At 36.4% G+C, this 25,072-nt stretch overlaps 1 protein-coding gene and 1 non-coding gene across 2 annotated transcripts; one reads left to right on the top strand and one right to left on the bottom strand.

Moving 5' to 3' along the window:
- Nucleotides 1-52: 52 nt before the first annotated feature.
- Nucleotides 53-23,864, bottom strand: LOC145680319 (integrator complex subunit 15). Its single transcript, XM_081750691.1, has 7 exons — nucleotides 23,670-23,864; nucleotides 16,168-16,289; nucleotides 12,922-13,140; nucleotides 10,436-10,604; nucleotides 9,069-9,240; nucleotides 3,126-3,517; nucleotides 53-454 (listed from the first exon to the last, which is right to left on the bottom strand). The coding sequence occupies exons 1-7, from the start codon at nucleotides 23,752-23,754 to the stop codon at nucleotides 381-383; spliced, it is 1,233 nt and encodes a 410-aa protein (XP_081606817.1). The 5' UTR covers nucleotides 23,755-23,864; the 3' UTR covers nucleotides 53-380.
- TRNAR-UCG (transfer RNA arginine (anticodon UCG)) lies at nucleotides 18,847-18,921 on the top strand. The gene has a single exon. It is a non-coding gene; the product is annotated as a tRNA-Arg (tRNA).
- Nucleotides 23,865-25,072: the final 1,208 nt, after the last annotated feature.

The following is a 25,072-nucleotide window of genomic DNA, read 5'->3' as shown; positions in this document are numbered from 1 at the left end:
CGTGTGAAGCAAGTTAATAATATTAACAGCATGAAAACTAATACTCAGAAACGTTAAAATAATACTTTATTGCTAATTTTGTTTACGCTAAAAATAATTTCGTATACAAAATTTACACTTTTTTCTAGCATCAAATGAAATACAATATACTTTTGTACTATTTACAAAGTTATATGATAAAATATCATCTCATTCATTTATTCGTAAGTTCATAAATACACACCCACACACACACACACTGGCAAAATGTGCATTGTTCGCCTTTAGTTTTATATCAATCAGAACCAGATTTCTTGATTTTCTGTACAGTTTCAACGTATTAATACATTTCCACCACTCTGTGGCATGGAAAGTCCAGTGCAGCTGCACGAAACAATGTGCTATCTGTGTTTCTTCATTACAATAGAAATGAGGCGATTAGCAGGCAAAGCTGACAACTGGCTAAATAGTTCTTCTGAAAAACAAAAGAAAACTTTATTAAGAAGTGTTTACATCATTGCTTTACTTATTGGACTAAACAGTGCTAAACACATATTCGCCTTTTCTTCTAAGTAAACTAATATTTGATTTTCGAAAGGTGTAGTTTTGATATTGGCGACCAACGTCGAGCAATCGAAAGTCTACTCGAATAAAAAGCCATTTTAAAGTCAAAACAGCAATGAAGGTAGAACTAAGAAGAGAATTCCGGCACACCTCAGGACCTATGTAGGTTCCAGGAACATGAAATGCTTTATTAGACAGAGATATGCAACGCAAATGACCTGCATCAGTGGTTCCCAACCTTTTCTAGCCACCTCATCAATTATTAATCCATTTTCAATAATTGCACTCATATTTAGATAAAACATTTTAATCTTTCAATTACTCTTGCTTTTAATACATTCACCTAAAAAAAAAAAAAAAAGTTCTAACTGGATGTTTTGCTGACTTACACAGCAAATTGAAAGAGCAATCTTTGAAAATCATTATGACTACATGAAAATAGTACAGCTTTTTATTTTTTCAATTAATACCAGATGTTTTTTCAAGTGATGGAATTCATGAAGTGTAAAACTGGATAAGCAACCCACAAAGTAAAAAAAGGGAAGGAAAATAAACTAAATAAAATATAAAGACTAAGTTCGACAAATTTCCAAAGAATTAATTGAACCAATCTATATATTCTAAGCACTCATCGTGCTCATGACCAGGGCAGAAGGGCAGATACAGGTAAAAAGTTCGTTATACCATTCTAGTTTTGACTGCACAACCACGGCATATCCCATGATACGAATGAATGAAAACGGAAAGGCCTCGTAACGTACACGTACTTGTGTTAATGTTTTTAAACAATAGAATCTACTGCATCACGCATATCGTAATCTAAAATATAATTATGAATTTAGTTTTGAATTATTATTGTATTTTGAACATATTATATTGTACTCTGCGCCTATTTTGTTACTATGTTACTTGAAATTCGGGGTACATGTCAGAAACAAACTGTAAATTCTAAAGTCTAACGTCCTAGTCTAGTCTAGTAGATTTTCCTATCACGAACGGAAAAAAAAGAAAAGAAAAAAAAAAAAACGTCCTGCATTGGTTTTCAGCATTTTTAATACACATTGCATTTACTTACAATTTTACAAGTCTATTAAGTCCAAACCCAAAATTTCATTGAAATGGACGTAGGTCTTGATAATCTCAGTAGGCTTACATGGTATACAGAGTTGTAGTTCCGACGAACTTGAACTTAGTCAAAAATTCAGTCTGAATGGCTACTTTGATGACTCACAGTTCGGAAACCAAAGGTCTGGACATCATTATATTCCATACGTTTACTAAGCTAATGAAGGTTTATCACCATTGCAAATTTTGTCAAGATTGAATGAGTTTTATTTACTGATCGCCTACGATATATATATATACTATCCTTATGATTTTCCTTTTATAGCAAAAATGAAATAAAGACAAATAAAATAAACTATAAATTTCACCTAGCACCAAAAGATAAGGAATTATAACAAACAAGGTCAGCCCTAGGCAATTTTCTGCCCGTGCAATGGCATCCTTTGCCGCTTCCCTTTCTCAAGAAAGAACAAATCTTAAAAACCACGATTTTAAGTATGCTATCTCATCATGAAAAACGAAGGGGGGGGGGGAGGAGGAAGAGCACTCACACTCACAAAGGCCTAAACACTACAAATACAATCTTATTGCGTCTGTTTTTTCCCCCCTATTATGTTGAAAAATGAAATGAAATCTTTAAGTTTAACGTCCCACGATTATGCCGGTTAGGCTAAAGGAGACGGTGATAATGAGAAATAAGTGAAATGGTGGAATGAAGAAATTGGGAGGAAACGGGAGAACCCCGAGAAAACCCACGAGCACGGTGTTTGTCCACCACAAAGTCCACACGGCGCGAGCTGGGATCGAACCAGGGACCCCAAGCACCGGAGTTGAACGCTCTACCACTGATCCACCACTCCCCCCTCCCCCTATTATGTTAGCGAAAGATAAAGCAAACACATCCGCAGAAGAAAGATAATAATCCTTTTTATAGAATTCAATATCGAGCTTCAATCTCTATATATCAGTTATCAATTCCAGTGCAACTAGCTCTTTTATTTTTATTTCTTGATTTTCTTTCTTTCATTTGTTATTTATTTATCTACTTATTAAAAAAAAAAAAAAAAAAAAAAAAAAAAAAAAAAAACAACTTGTTTCCACCTTCAGTGATGAGGAACTTGTTTCTGACAGAGACAAGACTAGTTTTTATACCAAAACTGTGATAACTAACTAAATGGAACAGGTGTTCGCTACTGTTCGAGAATTGAATTGTTGTATTTGACAAAAAAATCAAGTAATTCTTGCTGGGATTTGTTCGAACATTTGCTTTAGTACTGTCCATGTAACTAATGCGACTTAAATATGATTTATGAATGTAGTACTCAAATAGAAGGTCAGCTTAGTAAATTTAACTACCATCATCATGAAGTCTGTTTCCAACAAGAAATATTTATTTTAAATAATGTAGTTATGATAGATTTTCAAGCCTCTCGAAACGTGCTGCCACGTGCAAATGCACGTGTTGCACATATGGTAGAGCCAGCCCTGATAACAAAATATGAAATAACAATACTTACGCTTATTTCCGTAAGCATATCCTGTGATAAGAGCAACCTGCACTGCTTGTCCTAGTCTATCTAATGAAAGTCTGATGGTGGCTTCCGTCTTCTCATATTCGTCTCCTTCAAGCGTCGTGAGATTAGGGATGTAATTCAACAAGTCTTCAGCGATACACGATATATGTTGCAACGATATGACAGTTTGTTGGGACAAACGAGTAGATACATTCCAACATTCAAGCAAACTTTCCAACAGAGAGATGTGCAACTGAGAATACAAAGGCGATTCACTACTCTTCTCTGAGCTGCAACTTTTCACACTTGTTGAGTCCCATTTGTATCTTCCCAAAGGTTCTTCTTTTGACATTGATTGGGCTCGTCTGTAATATAAAGGAGCCACAACACACCACCTACGAGAAAAAAATAAATATATATAAATAAAATAAATGTATCTAAATTAAACTTTATCTAAACTGAATTTGAGGAAGCTAGATTTTCAAAGACAGTCCTCGAGTTACGCTAAGTGCGGTATATGTAAATTCAAACTTACGTAAAAACTTTCTGATATAAGAAGTATTATTGAATAGATACTAAGTTGTTATATTATTTTACTATCAATGTCATAAGAATACTAAATTCTGTATCCTATTTATAGGGCATGTCATATAACTGAGTTTCTGTATTGCAGTCATGTTTCCGACAAATCTTAAGCTATGGTAAAAATTCGATTTACGCAACGAGCCCTGGAACGAACTGTTTTCTTATATGGTAACTCGAAGACTGACTGTATTTACAAGAAATAAATAAATTCTTATTAAGATGAAAACATTTCACTCGCACTGTCAGCTAAGTTTCTCAAAACCAAAAGATTTTAAACAACCTCATATAAGAAGACTTTTTATTTTATTTTATTTATTTATTTTTGGCTGAGAACTAGTACCAATCGACTTTTACAGTATACAAAGTATAATGATGTATCCTTAATACGGGATAAGTTCACATTTATCCTAAAATGAAAATGACATGAAATCTTTGAGTTTAACGTCCCACGACTATATATATGTTAGGTTAATGGAAATGATCATTAAAGCAAGTGAATGATGATAGAAGAGTTGGTGGAATGAGAAAGTGGGAGGAAAGGGAGTACCCCCGAGAAAACACACGAGCACGATGTTGCCCACCACAAATTTACTTTGTGATGTTCATTCCATAGGATGATAATCCAAGTAGAGTAAACATTACAATAGATAGTTATTAACTGAATTTTTTACCCGAGTGTTAACGACGAAACAAGTTATTACAAAAGCAATAGCTTTTTTTTTTTATTGCTAACTACACATAGGAGAAAATTTAAATAACCATTAAATTTAGGAATAGGACAAAATTTTAGCATTATTAAATTTGAAAAACAATTTACAATAATAATTTGCTACTATTAATATATATTTGTACCATGTACAATAAAGCGAAGAACATGAGGCAGCAATTTTGGGGTTAGAATAACACCAATGATACGTACAGCGGGGGACACTTCTAAATGGTACAGCCATATGGAGATTTACGGCTAAGGTGTACCATTTAGAAGTGTCCCCCGCTGTACAAGTGTGAGTTTATATTTAATATTAACGCATACTTATATGTTTTTACAAGTAAAAGGTAATATTATGACAATAAAAATGTTGATGTTTTTATAGTGTAAAACTACAAACGGATGCGTTCAATGTTACATTTTATGTGCGTTTGGCGCCGAATGATGGTTGCTTTTTGGTTTCTTTCTTTTTTCTTTTTGTTCTCGCTGCTCACGTGAGTTTCACCTACTATAGTGACGTAAGCACAAGTACGACTGTGATTGGCTGCAGTTGATTTCCAAGATTCTTAAGGTAAACGCATCTCATCAGAACTTTACCTATCAGCTGTTTATAATAAATTTATCATAACTTGGCCGGTAAGAGCTCTACCACAGAGCCACTTATCCTAAAATGAAAATGTACTGAAACATTAATCAGTAACCAAACTCTATAGCAGGGTGTGCACATTTTATTCATGCACTCTATTTTGTATGCTCGTGTAGGCAAGGGGTCCCCCACATAGTTAACAGTATTTTCCATAATTAGAAATGTGCTGGTGATACTCTTCCTGTTGGGGGCACGGTGGCTCAGTGGTAGTGCGCTTACCTCTGGTGTGTGGGGTCCCTGGTTCCATCCCCTTCCAAGTACGTTTGTAGTGGACAGCACTGTGTCTGTAGGTTTTATCGGGTTACTCTTGTCTTCTCCTATATTTTCATTCCACTGATTCTCCCATCATAATTCACTTGCCTCAATCATCTGTTTGCCTTAGCTTACAGGGTATAATCGTGGTACGTAAAACTGAGATTTATTCTTTTTGTTGTCGTTATAAACCAAACAGGGTGTTCTCAATTTATTTTCATAAAGTGCTAGAAGAAATTATTAATCTATATAACTTCCATTTCGTGGAACATTAAAATCTCATTTCTGAGCTCCTTCGTGGCTAAGCGGTTAGCGTATGCGCCTCTGGCGTGGGAGAACCGCGTTCGATTCCTGGCTAGAGCTCATGTGGTTCGGTTTCCATGTTAATCAGTAGGTCCACGTCTCATATAGCCTCGCTGCTGAACGGGACGTTAAACTCAAAATCAACTCATTAAAATCTCATTTACTAGTGTAGTGAAAAGATTTATGTTTGCGGTTGGACAGTTATATAAGGAATGGGAATTAGCATCTAGCTCTCTGCGGTCGGTTTGTATCATGTAGACTCATGCAGCATCATGTTAGTAGCAATTGGATCACGACTTTAAAAAAAATCATTTAACTATTGTTCAATTTTATTAGGTTTCTTTATTTTATGTAATTTTATATTTGTATTATTATTATTATTATTATTATTATTATTTGAAAATGTACGAAAATTATTCCCAATTTGAATAACTGTACGGAAGACTGATTCTCATGATATTAACACATCATCAATTATACTATCTCTCTGTCTGTCTGTCTCTCTCTCTCTCTCTCTCTCTCTCTCTCTCTCTCTCTGAAAAGCTAATTTTACCTAGTATGTGGCATCTTAGTCAACAGCGAATAGTTTTGATGAACTATTATTTTTACATGTCTAGATGTACGAGGGAAGACCAGAAAGTTCATGATAGAAATATGCTAGAAATGTAAACACTTGCAATGTTAGATTGATATCTCACTAAAATGTGTGCTATTTTGTGTTTTTACAGACCTTGTTGATGATACAACCAGAAAATTAGAAAGCACCAGCATGCTAGATAAAATCGAATACCAAGCTCTGTTTAAATTCCTTCATCTTCAACGAAAATCTGCACGAACGATACGTAAAAGAGATGGCACACGCGTATGGTGAGAAATGCCCATTTTATGACACCGCTGGAAGAGAGAATTCAAATGTTGTCCCAGAAGTCTACGGACGATCGAAGAGGAAGTTGTCCCTCAACGGCTATAGGCCCAAGCGTGGTAGCAAAGGTTGAAATGTCAGTGCTTGAAGATAGACGTGTGACTATTAACTGTTTAGCTACGGAAGTTAACATTAGTAGGAATCACAAACGCGTGATCTTGACTGATTAGTTACAAAACGGGGCTACAATCACAGAAACATATTACAACATAAACTTACTGCAAAAGACATAGGATGCTATAAAAGCAAAGAAACGAAGATGCGTTGCTACTAGCGGAGAATGCGCTTGTACACTGAGTAGTAGAAACATTTTTCGTACACAAATATGGCAAAGAACATTTGTCGCACCTACATATTCACACGTTCTGATCCTGTACGATTACTTCCCCTTCCCAATTATGAAGAAACATTTGCGCGGTAGACGTTTTGTGGATGACAATGATGTCATCAATATGGTGGAAATCTGGTTTGCTTCCAACTCCTCAGACTTCTATGCAGATTGTGTTAACGCATTGATCCATGGATGTGAGAAATAGAAGGCAATACGAGAAACAGAATGACGCGTCCGTGGACCACATCGCAGATCCCTAGTTCATGTTTATTATAGTGAGAATTGCTTTCTCTCTCTCTCTTTACTGTAAGCTTCACATATTACATTTATGTGCTTTTATTCTGAATCACAAGGGCACGAGTCCGACATATGTCCCGACTATTGTTATATTTTCTAATTTTTTAAAAGTTTGTTTTCGCTGTTCTAAAGCTTAACAGTTACATGAGTAAGGGATTACATGGGAAACACCGATGCAGCTGCCTGGTCTGAACAAACGACTTGATTTGTCTATGGAGATTCTTTTCAATCACATAAAAACTGTAATGCGAAAAAGTTTTGCTGTGCACATGATCCTCTCCAATAAGTGTATTATTTACTTAAACTCAGGATCCCTAACGCTTTGGTAAACTAGAAAAACTAAGAAATATGTATATCTAATATTAATTCCCGACAGTTTTGATTTATATTTCTCATTTGAGAACAAACTGCTTTGCACGGTTCGGAAGATAAGACTGAATATACTAGGAGGGAGGAGGCACTAACTTTGTACATAAAATACCGAAATCTATTCTTTGAAAAAAAAAAAAAGTAAAAACAGTGTCTTCTTTTTAAATTTATTGCAAGTCTCTAATATCGTATAAAACTATTGACATAAACCCTGAAGGAAAATTATTTCAGGTGTTATCACTGAACGGGAAACAGCATCTTAGCTCCTAGCACGTACACATAAAAATGAGCAAATTGAATCACAGAGCTCAAAAATACTTAAAAAAAGAGATATAATAGGCTAAAAACCAGACACCGTCATCGAAGCAGATCTTACAGCTAATAGAAATGAAAGACTTTGAAGTCTCGAGAAAGATTCTAGTATTAATGCTACAACTAAGCATATCAACTGAACACTTTATCTATTTGCGTTGTTGAAGTTCAGTGCCCCTTTTCAGCTTTAAGACGTGGACACAGACTGATGCTTTGTCAAATTGCATGTGTCGGTTGCCTCTCAAGTGTTTAGATAAACCTGAAACTGATGAATTACACTTGACACTTCTTTTATGTTTCTTTAGTCACCTCAATGTAGGTTTGTGAACATTGTACACTCTCAACTAGGACAATCCTCGCTAGTCTAGTGGCTAGCGGTGAGGCTTTGGTGCATGTGTTCTCGGGTTCGATTCTCAGTGGGAGGTCACTGAATGCATCAGGGTAGTTCGAATTCCACCTGAAATGTCTCATGTAGTCTAGGTGCTGAAAGGCAACACTAAAATTCAGCAAACAAACAACAATGGTCTGGAAAGCTCTCGCAGCATCTAATGAAATTTGTAACTTTGTAAATCTTTCTCAGAACATTTTAGTGGAATTTAAACAGCTTCCATGCATCAGTTTAAGTTAGTCCACTGCGATGCGTGGTAAAGGCAGACCTTCGAAATCACTGTCATTGGTGGTGCCCTTAAAGCTGGCTAACGTAGCTTGAACCTGTTTCAAACTTTTTGCAAAATGTGCTGTAATCATATTCAACATGCATTTTGAATGAGAAACAAATTTAATTCTTTTAGTCTTGTTTATTTCTGCAACATTAAAATAAATATGGAAAAGAAAAAAATGATATATCGGGCATCAGCTGTCACTTTTCTATACATGTGTTCGAAATTTATCTTTGCGGTAAGTATGCAAATCAAGAAAGTTCAAACAAGAAAAGTAAATACAAAAGGAAGAAACTGTTATTTTCATAATTTAAAATCAATATTCAAAATGGATACAGCGCGACAGCTTCAAGTGGGAGCTAAATGAACTACAAATCACTGTATAACGCACATTACGCTACAATATTATAAGACAACTTAGAACGAAGATAATATTCTTTCATATTTCTTTCTGTAGTAAAAGTAAAAAGTTAGAACAGTTGCTAATAAGCCATAGAACACAGATAAAACATATACTGTTAATTCTATCGCTACCTTGAACTGCAATTTAAATGTACTCACTTAAGCAGCCCAGCAAATGGCGTGAGAGCAGACATTGTAATCGCTCCGACAGGTAACGCAGGTTGCATATTCACAAGGAGAGCAGCCAAACAAAGTTGTGGGTTGGAGGATACCCACTGTGTTATGACTTCCAGCAGAGAATCAGGTGGAGGATTAAAACCCAGCTTCTTTTCTGAAAAAAAAAAATAATAATAATAAACTTCCTATTTGCTGTCTTTACTTATCTGCTAATGTCTGGTTAAAGGAAAAAAAATATTTAATAACAGTGTTTATTTCCTTAAACACAATCTATGTACAACACATTCAGCTCAAAGGATTAAAATCAGACATTAAAATTGGAATATAGAAAGAGCGTAACGAAATATGAAAATTTAAAGGTTTCGCATCATTTAACAAGCAAATAGTCTCGCACATGTATTTCATTTAATCCTAAAAATGGTGTTAGAACGACTAAGGTTCTTGTTAAAGATTTAAAATATTTATATGGAAAAACGAAGTGATCAATCGTTTGAAGTGATGAAATATATATTTACTAATACACGAATATTTATTAATAATCAAACACAAAAAACATTTGATAAATATATCATAAAATATCAAATCTCTTTTCATGAAGTCAGCAAATCATCTGTTAAGAAATGTACTAAAGGCTGGGGTTGTGACACACTAACACCAACTTGATACAGCCCATATGAATTGGAAGAAGTTGTCATGCCATTTACTTCTATTCGTTAATCTGCTCTTGGCTTATCGCCTCCCATTTTCTAGACAGCATAGAGACAAACTAACGCAAAATACATGTCACGTAGCATAGTTTTAGCACCAGTTCTAGAGCACACAATATTGTGCAACGTACCTGTTTAATGTGTATATATAATGTTAAGTATATATTCTTTAATTTGCCAGCCTCCTCCGTTTGCTAATTTCTCTATAGAATCATATGCAATCTCTATGGAGGCTGGCAAATTACAGAATATATACTCTATGACCTATAGAACCCGCAGGTTCAATGCCGCGTTCACAAAATCTTTGCATCAATTTCTATCCTTAGCCAACTGGATCCGGCTTCCACTTTGTATTCTTATTTCTGCGAGATCCATCTTTATGTTGTCCTCCCATCTATGCCTTGGTCTTCCTAATGGTCTTTTTCTGATTGGATTTCCATTTAAAACTTTGAAAGTTATATTATTGGCTACTTCTATAAGTTTAGCAATTTTTCTATAGCAGAAATACTCTAGTATGGATGTGTAAACTTACATCGATTTCATTGTATATTCTGGAGCCACTATGTACCACAGAAATTCCCTTTCAAAATTCATACTTAATAACTCTCACTACTGAAAGAAAATTACGAAACGTATACTTACCAATGCCTCCATACATTTCAGCAACTGCCGTTAGAAAGTTAGCAGTGAACTGTGGGGCAAGCTGTGGTAAATCCTGTAATCGAGACACTGCTTTCGGAACTAAAACAAAGTAATCCTTCACCAGAACCTGGGCTAATTCTAAACTGTATTTAGATGTACAACCAAGTTGCTAGAGAAAGAAAAGAGAATACATATTTCAGTTACGTTCTTGCCTACTGCAAGAAAAGACACAATAGCACCTATCTTTGTCTTGCCATAAAATCTTAAAAAAGGAAAAAATATATTTAAATTCCGAGCACAATAGGGAATCACGAGTTCGATTACAGTAATTGAGCATAGTAATGTGGAGTTTCAGGTAGTAGCAGCTTTGTGATTGCAACATACTTGTTAATATTCACCATAACTCTTAAAGAATATGCCCATGCTATGTTTAACTGTTTACAATTCGTTTCAGATCTCGCTAGTAATTAACACATTACTGTGTAAGATTTATTACTGATGATTTTCTGATTCTTCTGGTTGATTTATGATCTGGGAACCACAAATAATATTTTACTGGAAGCTAATTTTTGCAACCAACAATGACGTGTTAGCGGACAGTGTAATATATCAACAATCATACTTCATTTACAGAGTTCTTTATGTGACTTGTTTACAATATTTTTCATATGCATCTTACGGAAATGTAACGTTTATTTCTCAAACTTCATATTCATAAGACATACTGGCTTTTCTGAGCACTTTTACATTTTATGGCTATCATAGACGGAAGAAAAGGCCGACCTTCACCCGCCTTCTCTTCACTAAAACATTACTTTAATAGCTCTACAAACCATTAATTCGAACTAGAAAACTCGTTGCCTGCACCAATTTGCTTTTCTTCCCCTATCAAATGACTGATTATCATTGAGTATTGAACATCTAGTGATTTTTTCGTGCTACAATGAGAAAAGAAATGTGGAGCTTACTGCTACTTCTTCACTCAAGTTCAAAATGTCTCAGGTAAAATGTCATGGGAAAAACTTAGGTTTCTTCCGAGACCTAGGATCTCTAGTCATCGTTCACCTTAATTTAAACCATGGGCCGTATTGATATGTACCGCCTAGAAATGTATATGATCCGCACTGTCTCCGTCCAACCGTGAAACATGGCAGCGGTTCCGTGATGTTTGAGTTGCAATATCTTGACGTTTGCCAGTCGTGTCACTGCCCCTGATTATGTTTCTATTTTAGGAGACCATGTGTATTCTATGGTAGATGCTGTTTCCGGGTAATGACGTCACATTCCAGGATGATAATGCGCCCATTCACAGAGTTGGAGCTGTTACGGCGTGCTTTGAGGAACTTCGGGATGAAGTTGAACACCTCCTGTGAGTCGCCCATTCCCCGGATTTGAACACAACTAAATATCTGTGGTCCGTTTTGAAGACTAGAATCACGCGAATATTTCCGCCTCTATCCTCTTTCACAGAACTGAGTAATGCACCACACGTGGAATGATGTAATATTTTACTTGCTACCATTTACGACCTCTATGACTCCATTCCACATCGCATCAAAACTGTTTTGAGGGATAAAGGTAGTGTCCAATGTCATATTAATCTGGTAAGTTGTACGTTTTAAAAGTGTCTCTATTACTTTGATATCCACGTGCATGTTACACTTAAATAAATAAAGAGTACAGTCCACTCGTTATTCGTTCAGAATCACTACAAACTGTGTATGTTTAAGTTAGCTAAAACGTTTTATATTCTACTGTTCCATACCCTCATGCATAAGCAACTGCATGTGTTTACTATAAACTCATGCTCTACCACGAACACGTGTTGTGTTCAAACAGCACTAGACGACGGAAGGAGGTCACCAGGAAGACATAAAGACGTTTCGGAAGAAAAACGAAAGCCGCCGACCTCCCGTCAAGAATCTCCTTTTCAAGAGGAAGTCTATAAAAGAGGATCTCAAGAGGAGAGATCCATCAGTGCCACTGGTGATTGCTAACCTAACTAAATTGTCTTTTGAGACCGCTATGGGTTATGGAGCATCATTTAATGCCTACTCCTGAAGCTGCATGAGCAAGGAAGTATTCCTTTAATTACCGTCTGACGCCGCTCTGGCGTTAGACATACAACCTTCCAATCAGAGGCCACCTTGAGTGCCGAAGATTTTACCACACTGGAAAAAACATTTTATAGACTATGAAATACTTACAAGAACTTTGTAAATTTTTTATATCACTTATTTTGTAATAAAAGGTGTAGGTTTCAAATCCCGGACTTATCATTTAGCCTCTACCGAAAAAAGCATTGCAATATACATAAAATAACCTCCTATATAACTATTGTTTTTTTCAGCAACCACGTGTAAGTCTCGGCAACGCTGAGTGAAATTAAAACCTTGGGTGCAGGAGTTAACACATTAGCCGAATTCGTCAAACCCAATTACTGGTCTAATAAATTACAGTGTTCTTGCCAACAGGCAACAACTTACCTGCATCCAAATACCTGTAGCTGTAAGAACTGGAGAATTCTTCGTAGAGATCGCCATAGATACAAGCTTTGCAAGAATTCGCATCTTATACTCGCTGCACCCCTGACCTGGTGGAAATAACGTCATGAAGATTGTGTTCCGAACTACATCGGAGTTTGGGTAAAGAAAATAGTCACACAGCACTTCCAGCAGCTGAAGTTCCTGGATTGAATTGATTCTCTTGCGAGAGAAAGAAAAATACTATTAGAAAAGAATTATATAAATGACATTTACAACGACACACAAAATCATAAATGATGTTATGCAACTTGAGGAAAAACTCTTCACTGTTTGTCTAGTATCTAGCATGTGGTCCCAGGTTCGATTCCCGGTGAGAGAACATGAAATATTAATTTCACGATCATTTACATCCATTAATCATCCGTGTCCTTTAGCTTAAAAGGCATAATCATGGAATGTTAAACTAAAATTTCCTTTCCTTTCACTTCACAATTCGAGGAAAATGAAAAGAAAATGGAATTACTAGTTTTACGTTCCACGCTCTGTAGGCTACAGAGACTAATGAATAATGAAAGTGAATGATTATGATTGAACTGGTAAAGTGTAAAATCGGGATGAAATGGAAGGACCAGAGAAACACAAGGATACGATAGCCACCATTAACTCGCAGGGTCCGGGACTGTATTACCCTCACTCTATAAATGAGCCACCGATCCCGCCTTGAAAAGATGTGAAGAATATGTTTAAAAAAAAGAAAAAACGAAAGAAATGCCGATTACAATAACAGGAGTCTAGAAATTACCGCAAAAGGGAGAAAAAACGTAGAATTGGTGAACAGCATTTGGTACATAGCCAATGTAATTGTGTTGCGCGCTTTTATTTAAATATTCGTAGTGTATATATATGTTAATAGCAGTCTTGGTTGTCATGGTAACCACCTTGACCTTGGCCTCTTAAGCAGTCAGGTGGTTGAAAATGAAAAATGAAATCTTTCCGTTTTACGTCCCACGGTTATACCAGTTCGGCTAAAGAAAACGGTGATTATGAGAAATGAATGAAATGGTGGAATGAAGAAAGTGGGAGGAAACAGGAGAACCCCGAGAAAACCCACGACCACGGTGTTTGTCCACCACAAAGTCCACACGGCGCGAGCTGGGATCGAACCAGGGTCCCCAAGCACCGGAGGTGAACGCTCTACCACTGAACCACCGCGCCCCCCGCAATCAGGTGGTTGTCTATAGACAAAGACAGATGCTGACATCTATTTGATACACATTTATAGGAAATGCGTATCGGGGCTTCATATTGGTATGGGGTATTGAAAGAAGCAACATCATCCGTCTTAGTGAACCTGAAAACTAAATTGTTTTGGAGCATTATCCTACGAAATTCAATATATTCGTTTTTTATGTGGACGGAGTGATCTCAAACAAATATATCACTATATATATTTCAAGTGAAAATTGATATGTGATTGTGATAAATGAAGAAAATTAATGGAAAAACTGAAAAATATTGAAGTGACATTTTGGTTAATAGTAACTGAAAAGAGTGAAAACATTCTATATTACTAGTATGTTTTGTAATTACTATGCATGGAGATTGCTTCCAGGTAATATTTGGACTGTTTTTCAAGTGGCATTATAAACTTACAATTGGATATATTTGTTATTTTTCATCTAAAATTGCCACATATTCTTTCGAATGCGGAATCATAATTTCATTTAACCTAGAAGTATTGTTACGATATTATATTTATTATTAGTAAAGATTATTTCAATGTATATGGCCAGTTTCAGTTAGTATATATAAAATCGAGAAGCTATTCCGCCGTTGCAGATATTCCTTGAGGGTAACTATAATTACGCAATAATTGGTAACGACCTGAAGCGTGACAAGGAAATAAATCAAGGATATAAATGGCGAAAGCGGGCTTCGGAAGAGAAAAAAGTACATTTAGAAATCTCTGAAAAGAGAATCACGGAAAAGAATAGTCAAACATGCCGTGTGGAGGATTTGTACTGCACGACGATAAAAACATGTATATTAGGAATAAGTGACGAAAAAAGATTAGTCGTCGTTGAAATGTGACTATGCGTACGGAGAATGGAGAAAAGTAATTGGAACGGGGAAGTGATATGAATAGTAGGAAGAAAAGAATAATACTGAGTTAAAGATAGGAAAACAAAGAGCAAACACTAAATTAATGAGAGGAAACAAACTGGTTAAAACAGAAAGGAGAAACTGTCTCCTGAGAGATGTGACAGGAAGTTATGAGAAACGAAATCGAAGAACATTACAATTGGTAAACTATAATAAAGAAGTTATGTCACAATACTAGGCTGAATGGATTCATATGGCGATTAATATTCTTCACTTGATCATCAATACTTCGATTAGGTTTCTCGTATGCTCATCTTCAGGATGATTTTTAAAGACTGTATCACGTTCCGCAGCTAAGTAACCACATGCTATGTGTACATCAACAATAATAAAGTCATTGTAATAACCTATAAATACCAATAACCACAAAATTCACCAATCTGGAGACAAAATATATTTGGCAACAGCGATTTACCAAGCTAACATCTTGCATGGCTGCTTTTAATTTTCGACACATTGATTGTGTGGTTTGAAGAAATTATAGACCTTCTCATATATATATATATATATATACATACATACATACATACATACACACACACACACACACACACACACACATATATATATATATATATATATATATATATATATATATATATATATAGTGGCGGATCCAAGGGGAGGCTATAGCCCCCCACCCCTTAACGCTCAGGTATACACTGAATAAAATGAGCTTCAATCCTGCTTTACACTGGATAAAGTGGCAAACTACGGTTTAGCCCCTCCGTTGATCATATCCTGGATCCGCCACTGTTAATATATATATATAGGGATAGTGCACTAAGCAGGGTTTCATTTATTTCTTTTTCCTTTCAACCAACCTAAAGAATTTTCCTGAACGATTTTAATCAATTAACTGTGACAATTTTAACAGGTGAAATCACTCACATGAATGTCAAGTCACTTTGTGAAAAAATCTTGTTCACAGCTTTTGCACTTACAGAGAAAGATGTTTTCATAAAGTGATTTGACCTTTATGTGAGTGACTTTACTTGATGAAACTAAAACAATTGCATCAAACTTATTTAAAATTTGTATGGTACGATGTTAATTAATTTCTAGTTAATGTTTTTTACTCACTCTTTTCTTTGCGCCTCTCCTGTCGACTTCACAGAAAATGAACTCGTCAATTATATCCATTCCCAATTCCATATGCTTTACGCTAGGAGCTCTATTTGGCGTAGTTGATACACAAAGTTGTTCTGAAACAAGAATTCAAAATATTAAGATCAGGGTGATTTCATTTAAATCACGACTAAAATCAAGATTTAACAGGGTGTTTACTAAAATTCCAAAATGATATCTCGTGACCTTTTCTTTCCCAAACCATAACATTTACTAAAATTTTCAAGAGCGAATTTCGGTGCAAATTGGGCCAAATTTTCATGTATGCGATAAAAGCGTGCTTTGGTTGCAATTTGGTATGCGTCTAAAGCCGACCATAAGACATTTTTGGTGATGAGTTTTGACCTTTTATAGAATAAATTTTCCAGTTTATACTTATATTTTTACATACTTTAAAAAATCGTGACTCAAAAGCTAAATTTCTTGACTTTCATGGCCGTTTTCTGATTTCGTGACCGATAGACACCCTGTTTAAATCAAATTTCGAAATGATTTCATAATCTTCTCCCACCATTATATTTTGAAACATAATTAATTTTCCCTATGTTTTTAATCATAAATATGTTGTAAGAAAAAGAAAATAAAAAAAAAACTACCTCTTGTGATATTTTGTGACGTTGTACGTCGGACAACAGTAGTAAGAGGAAACACTAACGCTTGTTCACTGCAAATGAACGACCACAGTTCGTGTTCTTATAATAACAAAACCCCTATCTCCAAGACACGAAGCCCAGATGAGCTTAAACCACCCGACGATTTTATCTTGCAAGGCGGAGGTGGATCACCATCATTATTGCTGCTTCTTTTTGGATTAAATTTTTATACTGCTACACAGTATCTTTAAAAATATATAAAAACAACAAAAAATTAGTGTTTTGTGGATACTTAGGGTGTTTCATTATTATAGGACTAAAAACTACATAGTATTTCAGTATTTCTTTCAGTCTGCAGTACGAGTGTCCGTGATCATGAGCCCAGTGCGGGGCGACATTTTAAAAAATAAAGTTTTAACAGGGATACTAAAGCACCGGCTGCAACGTAAGTTCCTTTTCTATGGAACGCAATGTGAAATAATTCAAATTGTAAACAATATGTGTAGTAAAAGTTGTGTCTTATATTGTTTTATTTACATGTAACTGTCATAAGTTTTGACTAGTCTTTACGGGTCATTACCAATAGTTAAACCTACGATTTTGATACTATACACGAAGGAACGAATTTGCAGTTCAGTCACGTGGAAATTTGTCTTGAAAAGGGAGGTCGTCACAAGCTATTATGGTAACGAACAGAGGGACTAATCACAGGCATGTGGTGTTACAAGTAGAGTCGTTTTCTGTAGGGGACAATAATATTAAAACACTGCCGTTCTTGTTACGCACGTTCAGAAGTATTCGTCAACCGAAGTGAAATGAAGCAGAGATCCAGCAGTATATTCACGGTGATGGAGAAACACATGCTCCTAGAAATGTCAATTCGTTTCTGATTTTGCCCAAAGTAATGTTTTCTGGGAAAATGACTTCTTGTTCACCTCAACCATAGGTTAGTGGGCAACATGGAAATTTTAAAACTCTCCCCTCCCTTGAGAGAGCTGTTTTATACTTTGATAAGGTTTCTCCGTCGTAACTGCATCTAGATATTCTATCCTTGGTCTTCCTCTTCCTGGTTTTTCCCTCTATTAGCACGGTGATCCAACTGGAGTGCCGAATAAGATGGCCAAGTATGCTGTTTCTTCTTTTTCCTATTATCTTCATGATCTGTCGTCCTTCATTAGCTTCCTTTAGTACGTTTTCATTCCTTTTCCTTTCGGTCCATGATATACGCAGTAATCTGCGCCAACACCACATTTCAAATGCTTCCAGCCTGGATATTTCAGCTTTTCTCAATGTTCACGTCTCTGATCCGTATAGCGCCACACTCCATACCAGTGTTTTAATAAATCATTTTCGAATGTCCAACTACACAGTTCTTCATGTTAGTAGTTCTCTTTTCCTATTGAATGCTTGTTTAGCCTGTGCTATTCTGGAACTTAGGTTTTTTTTTTTTTTTTTTTTTTTTCACTTCCTCCGTCCGAGGATATTAGATTTCCTAAATAGGGGAACGTCTTCGATTTTCTCTCCAACTAACTATACATTTGCCCCTTCCTGTCCTGTTCTTGTGCATTCATCAGTTTGGTTTTCTTCTTATTTATCTGCATTTTGCAAGCTATTTCAGTTGGTCGTTCAAGTTTGAAAGTGCTTCCTGCAAGTCCTTTTCGTCTTGCACCATCAGTGATATATCATCAGCAAATTTTATTGTGCTAAAAACCTGGTCATTTACTTTTACGCCTTTCTCGTTTTTATTAAAGAATTCTTTCATAGCCTCTTCTATATAGACATTGAACAGGAGAGGTGAAAAAGGGCCGCGATGGCTCAGAGGTAGTAGAGCGTTCCCCTCTGGTGCATGGTGTCCATGGTTCGATCCCAGTTCGCGCCAAGTGAACTTTATAGTGGACAAACACCATGTGCGTGGGTTTTCTCGGGGTTCTCCCGTTTCCTCCCACTTTCTTCATTCCACCATTTCACTCATTTCTTATCACCGTCTCTTTTAACCTAGCCGGCATAAATGTGGGACGTAAAACTTAAAGATATCATTAGTGGCCCCGCGTAGCGTAGTCGCTAACGCTCTCGCCTTCGGTGCGAGCGGTCCCGGGTTCGATTCCCGGTGGGGTCACTCGGTCGAAAAAGTGTAACACGCTTTTTCAGGCCAGCCACCCTGAATGAGGTTTTCCTCATTCACACCAGGCAAATGCCGGGGTGGTACCTAACTTATAGGTCCCAGGCCGCCTCCTTCCCTCCCCAATCCTTTCTTCCTTCCCTTTCCCCGGATTGTGTGCTCGCCGAGGGACGTCATCCCTCAAATAGTGACGGGCTAAATGGCCTTAATGCCGAAAGCCCAGAAATCTAAATCCTAAATCCTAAATCCTTAAAGATATCATTTTTTTTTTTTTCAGGACAGGTGAAAGTCCGCATCCTTGCCTTACTCCTCTACTTGTTCTTGCTTCTTCTTCTGTCTTTGTAATCCACTTTAAGATTCTTAACGCTCTGAACATGATATTCCAATCCACGTTGTCAAAAGCTTTCTCTGTATCTACAAATGCTATCACAATTGGTTTGTTTATTCTGATGTGCTATTCCATGATCAAACGTATACTCAATATTACTTCCCTTGTTCCCCTTTTTCTCCTGAATCCAAACTGCTCCTCCGATATCCGTTCTTCGATCTTCCCCTCTATTCGTTGAGAGATAATTTTGCACAGCATTTTCGATGCATGGGAAGAGCTCCTTCGTGGCTAAGTGGTTAGTGTACGCGCCTTTGGCGTGGGAGACCCGGGTTCGATTCCCGGCGGGAGCTCATGTGGCTCGGATTCCACGTTAATCAGTAGGTCCACGTCTCATATAGCCTCGCTGCTGAAAGGGACGCTAAACTAAAATCAACTCAACTCAACTCGATGCATGGGAAAGCAAACGTAACGTTCTTCGCATTTCGTGCACCTTTTCTCTTCGGGATAAGGACCAGAATGCTTTTCTCGAAGTCTCTTGGTATTTTCCTGAGATGTACATTTCAATCTTATAGTTTCTTCTTTGTTGCTATTCCAAGATATTTAATCACTTCCGTTGGTATTTGCTCTATTCCTGGGGTTCTACCATGTTGCATTTTCGGCAAAGCATTCTCAAATTCTCACTGTAAAATTGATGGTCCTAATTCATTTTCATCGAAGTCTTCTTCCTTCTCTATCTCTTCTCTGTCTCCTTTGTAGAGTTCTTTAATATATTCATTCCATCTTCTTGTTATCTGCTCCTCTTCTATTAGTGCTGTCCCGTGATTGTTTATGATAATGTGTGTGCGTTCCTTTTTCTCACCGAACTGTTTTCTAACCTTTCTATATGCCGTTTAGTTGTATTGCTATTGACTATATTTTCCTCAGTTTCCTTGCACAAGTTGTTTATCCAGTTTTCTCTGGCTTCTTTACTTCTCTGTTGATGTGATTCCTGTACCTTCTGTATTTCTTTTCTTTGTTTCTTATCTTGAATATATAATCTATCTGGTATCTTTCTTTGCCTACTAGTCTTGTCCATGTGTATCTTCCTCTTAGTGGTTGTTCGAAGAGCGTGTTTGTTACAGTCAGATTATGGCTTTTGCAGAACTCAACTAGTCGTGCGCCTCTCGCATTCCTTTCTTCTAGGCCGAAATTCCCTGTTACATTCTCTTCTTTGCTTTCTCCGACTACTGCGTTCCAGTCATCCATGATGATTAAATTGTTCTGGTCTTGAACTTTCATCAATACTTTTCGATCTGCTTATATGTTTCTTCTATTTCTCATCTGTGTAGCTTGATGTAGGCATATATACTTGGATTATCGTCATATTTCTCGTTTCGATTGCTATCTTCAACATTACTATCCTTTCATTGTAGGAAAAGGACTAAGGGTGATAAAATGAAAAAGTCAACACTCTTCAACCTCAAAGTTGGCGGATTATGGTTAAGAGGAATAAATGCTGAAATAAACTATGAAAATAATCATTACAATATGAATCTTACAGTATACAAAAAGGTTAGTGGCTGTTCATATTAACAAAAACGTGCTATGTCAAAGTTTAATTGGTCATAAATTGACTAGGAACGAAATTTGGTTACCATAGACAATATATACTACTTGTCACTTCATGTTTTAGTAGTACGTCAACAATCCCGTGATCACACGTACTAATGTCATGAAAATAACGTAATTACTCATTCTGGAGGATACTGGATAATAACGAAAATTTATACCACGGTGTTATACGAACTATATGTAATACTTTCATTCTAGTATTGGGAGTCAGTGAAAATATTAGTGAAGGTAATCTAACCAAAGGGCTATGTTAATTTTTTGATCGAAGGAAGATGACATTAACACGAAACACAATTGATACTCTCACCTGTGCAAATTAAGCTGTTAGGAACCAAATTGTAATAGCTATAACCGTACGCGACAATTCGCAAATGAAGTACAATGGAAACTCAATCTGCACGAAAATCACTCTGTACTATACCTTTGGCCAAAGTAAGATTATATTAATCAAATAATCTTGTTTCACAACATAAGCCACTAAATAATGACAATGAATATATATTTATACAGGGTGTTTCAAAACAACACCGACAACTTTTGGGAGGTGATTCCTGACACAAAGATAGAATATCCATGTTTCAGAATCTTGCGGTATTTCCGAAACAATTTTTATAGAGGTAGTTAGTGAGTACTTCAAATTACATGCCCGTAGTCAAACTCCCTCCACAAAAATTGTTGCGTGAGTACCTTAGGATTCTGAAACATATATTTTTGGATAGTGCACATATTAGTTTTTAAGTGAAGTCTTTACCTGACTACGGTAGGTCCTATAGTTTTGGAGCTACGGACTTTTGAAGTTCATTTTTTCATGTTTTCTGCAGCCTATAACCCCGAAAGGAAGCATTTGTGCACCCAGGTTGGTATATACTTTTTGTCTTATCTTGGTGTCAGGAATCACCTCCCAAACGTTTTCGGTTTTTTTTTTTTTTTTTTTTTTTTTTTTGAAAACCCTATATATATATATGTCACTGCTGACTAGACTTGACGCTTTACTAAGGTACAATCGAAGAATACTAAAATAAAGTACAACAGCTGTATCGAGAAAATATGCAAAAGCAGGTACTGCGTGGCACATGGGGACATGAACTAAGTATTTTAAGATTGGTTTTAAACGGCGCCCGCTCCGGAGCCTTCACAACCCCTACCTTCCGTGCTATTTAAGTCCTTTTACTCACTATTGCTTCCAGAATTCTACACTCAACACTAGGTAAAACCTTTTACAAGCATCTAGTAAAAGTGAATGTTTTTTTTTTCTTCTTTTTTTAAACACTGTTTGAGTCTAATTTTGACCAGAAAACGCTGCATATATGGCTATACTGAGTATGCCAATCTAAACTAAACCTACACCAGAATTGCAATGTCGGTTATAAAATACCATCCGGGTAAACTTTACAATGCCTGCTCCAACCGGAATCGTTACGCAGATATGAAAATTTACACTAGATTAATTTTAACAATTCATTTTAATTCAAACAAACAGAATTAATTGCCTACCCTACTCTACTATACTATACCCTTTTAAAGCGGACCTACTTAATGATGCGAGGCTGGAACGTGCATTGTAAAATTTGCCTCATTACTCTATATTTCTATGTTTATATATATTTCTTCTATGTACTGGTTTACTTTTGGCGCATTACTAAAAAGAATTGTTGAAAAACTATAATTCTTTGACTAATTTCATCTCATTGTCCCGAAAAACGTTTCCACTGCAACGTGAAAATATCTCACCTGGCATAGATAAAATCCAACGGAGTCACCAGAAGTAATTATTGAAAACTTACAATTCTTTTAAATTAGCGAATAAATACCGCTTCCGGATGTAAGGCATATAAACTACAGAGCAAGAAACGCAACCCAACCTGTGCTAGTTGGCTACTACAAAGCACAAATGCTAACTGAGTCAGGCCAGGACAAAACAGATGGACCGGCGCGATAGCGCGGGGGTGCGCCCGGAGGTAGCACGGGCGTCAGCGATGCTGGGTATTTGCGTACGTGAGGGCAGTAAAAAGAAGTGAGTTTCGGCAATGAGTTTCAACAGAACTTGTCATGGTTTCATATAGCTTAGTTCACCAATCTCTGCCGCGGTTGAAGGCAAAAAAGAATTAGAATCGCGGCAGAGATTCGTGAGCTAAGCTATACTAGTAACGCTCCATTTTTCACAATAAAATACAGGTTTTGTAATTGTGCAGGAATATGCCGCCGATGAAAAATAGCATATACTAAAGCCATATTTCATATGCATTGACTTAAAGTACTTCCATCGTAAAATACTTGTAATGATTTTATACTAGTAGTTCTACACCTGTACACCCTAAATACAGCCGTACTACTTTATATTTAATTCTATCATCCACAGAAATTTGTTCCTTTATTTTTTCGCAAGCGTTTTTTTTTTTTTCGCAAAGTACTTAATTTCACATGTAAATTTTCTAAAATGTGGTGCGCCGAAACTACAACTGCACCGAATTTGCTCCTTATAAACGTGTCTTTTTCATGGGAAGTATTGCCTTTTATCTGTAAGTGTTCCAAAATGTGGTGCGCCAAAACTAAATGAGTACCCTCTTTCGTTTGTGATACCAAATTTTACTTGAAAATTTCGAATATAGTAGTGAATGTTTTTCAGCGAAACCAATGTTTCTACATCTTACCAATTGCGTTTAAAATACTGACAACGCACATGTAAGTTTCTTCGCACTTTCTCTATGAATTAACAATTTTACTCACTAAACTAAATATTGGCACCCAAATTATTAATCTATATGCATGGCTCATCCAGACTACTGTAAACAAAACTTTCCCTTACCTAATCGCGCTAAAGCATCCCTGCAGCAAAATGGAAACTCTGCTTTCCGTAAAGAATACTTCAATTCACCAGCAGATAAATTCATTTTGGTAATATGGTATTTCGCAATTACAACAAAATATATTTATATTTATAAAACTACGTTTCCTTGTTCTGCCTGAAGCCGAACAGTGGGCAGGGATTTGACTTGTCTTGTCTTGAGACCATTATCGGTAAAATAGGTAGATGCACCAGCATTAACTTCATCTGTGCTACAAATACAATATTGTCTTATGATTACCTCACACGAAGAATTTGAGATTCAGAAACAAAATTGAACAAAACACAGCACACAATTGGGAAGAAAGGACACAATCGGGAAAAAGGTCAAAGTCAGGAAAAGGTCAAAATCGGGAAAGAAGTTCAGACATTGAAACAGGGCTGAAAGCCAAGTTGAAAAGGGCAAAAAGTTAGAGGAAATTGGGATGTGTAAAATAAAAAAAGAAGAAAGAGTATTTAAAAAAAAAGGGGGTGTATGTACGTGTAAATGTAAAAGAAAATGTAAGTGTAGTGTACAAGAATCATAAAATAGAGGATCTGCCCTTACAACAAAATGTTGAAGCCATACATCACAGTTTCGCCATCCCTACTCTGCCCACTCCGCCCAATAGGATCGCAATGTTTTGAGCCAACAATCATGGCGGAAACGAAAGTAGCCAATCAGACGATGGCAGAAACGAGAGTAGCCAATCAGACGTGCCGATGCTCGGTTGCTTTTTGGCTTCACCGATTTAATAGGATGAAGATACATATGTGCAGGTCCTCTATTTATAACATCCTTGATAGTGTAGGTGTATAGGAAATCCCACTAAACTCTCTTCTAGACAATATATGAAATAATTGGGTTAGTCTTGTAATCTATTAGAAAAATTGCAGCCTTGTAAGCCAAGTAGACAATTGCACAAGAAAGTGTTAAAAGATATACTAATTGTAGAAAATAAAGAAATTGTTTGCACCAAAAAAAGAAACGTGGTCACGACAGATGCCATAACCAAAATGGAATAGGCATACGCTCGAATTCACCCTGTTAAACGTTGTTGAAAGCCATTGAAGATAATAAAATAGTGACGTCAGGGATGTCCACACACACTATAAAGAATGAACCCAAAAGAAAATAAAGCAAAAACAGCACATGTATTAAACGAAAATATAATACAAAAGAGAAGTTTGAGACAATCCAACAAATTCAGGACAACGAGCCTTGATGCCATCTGGGTTAGAACTCTGTTGCAACATCCATGACCGAATCATAATTAGAATTCAGTGAAATATTCTTTCAGAAGGGAATCGGAACCTTTTCTTCTTCTTCATTACAAATTAAATGTCAACAAAATTTTCAAGCGGAAAGTAGGCTAATAACGCTT

This window comes from Thermobia domestica, chromosome 3 (genome assembly GCF_964235325.1).
Source record: "Thermobia domestica chromosome 3, izTheDome1.hap1.1, whole genome shotgun sequence".
Lineage (NCBI taxonomy): Eukaryota > Metazoa > Arthropoda > Insecta > Zygentoma > Lepismatidae > Thermobia > Thermobia domestica.
This window is presented reverse-complemented; position numbering and strand designations above follow the sequence as displayed.

Excerpts from the sequence above, each read along its gene's own strand:
- LOC145680319 (XM_081750691.1), bottom strand. The coding sequence starts at position 23,754 with ATGAATTTATCTGCTGGTGAATTGAAGTATTCTTTACGGAAAGCAGAG. Across the intron at positions 9,241-10,435 it reads TGAAATGTATGGAGGCATTG|AAAAGAAGCTGGGTTTTAAT; the intron begins GTAAGTATACGT and ends TTTTTTTTTCAG. Across the intron at positions 455-3,125 it reads ATATGCTTACGGAAATAAGC|AAGAACTATTTAGCCAGTTG; the intron begins GTAAGTATTGTT and ends TTTGTTTTTCAG.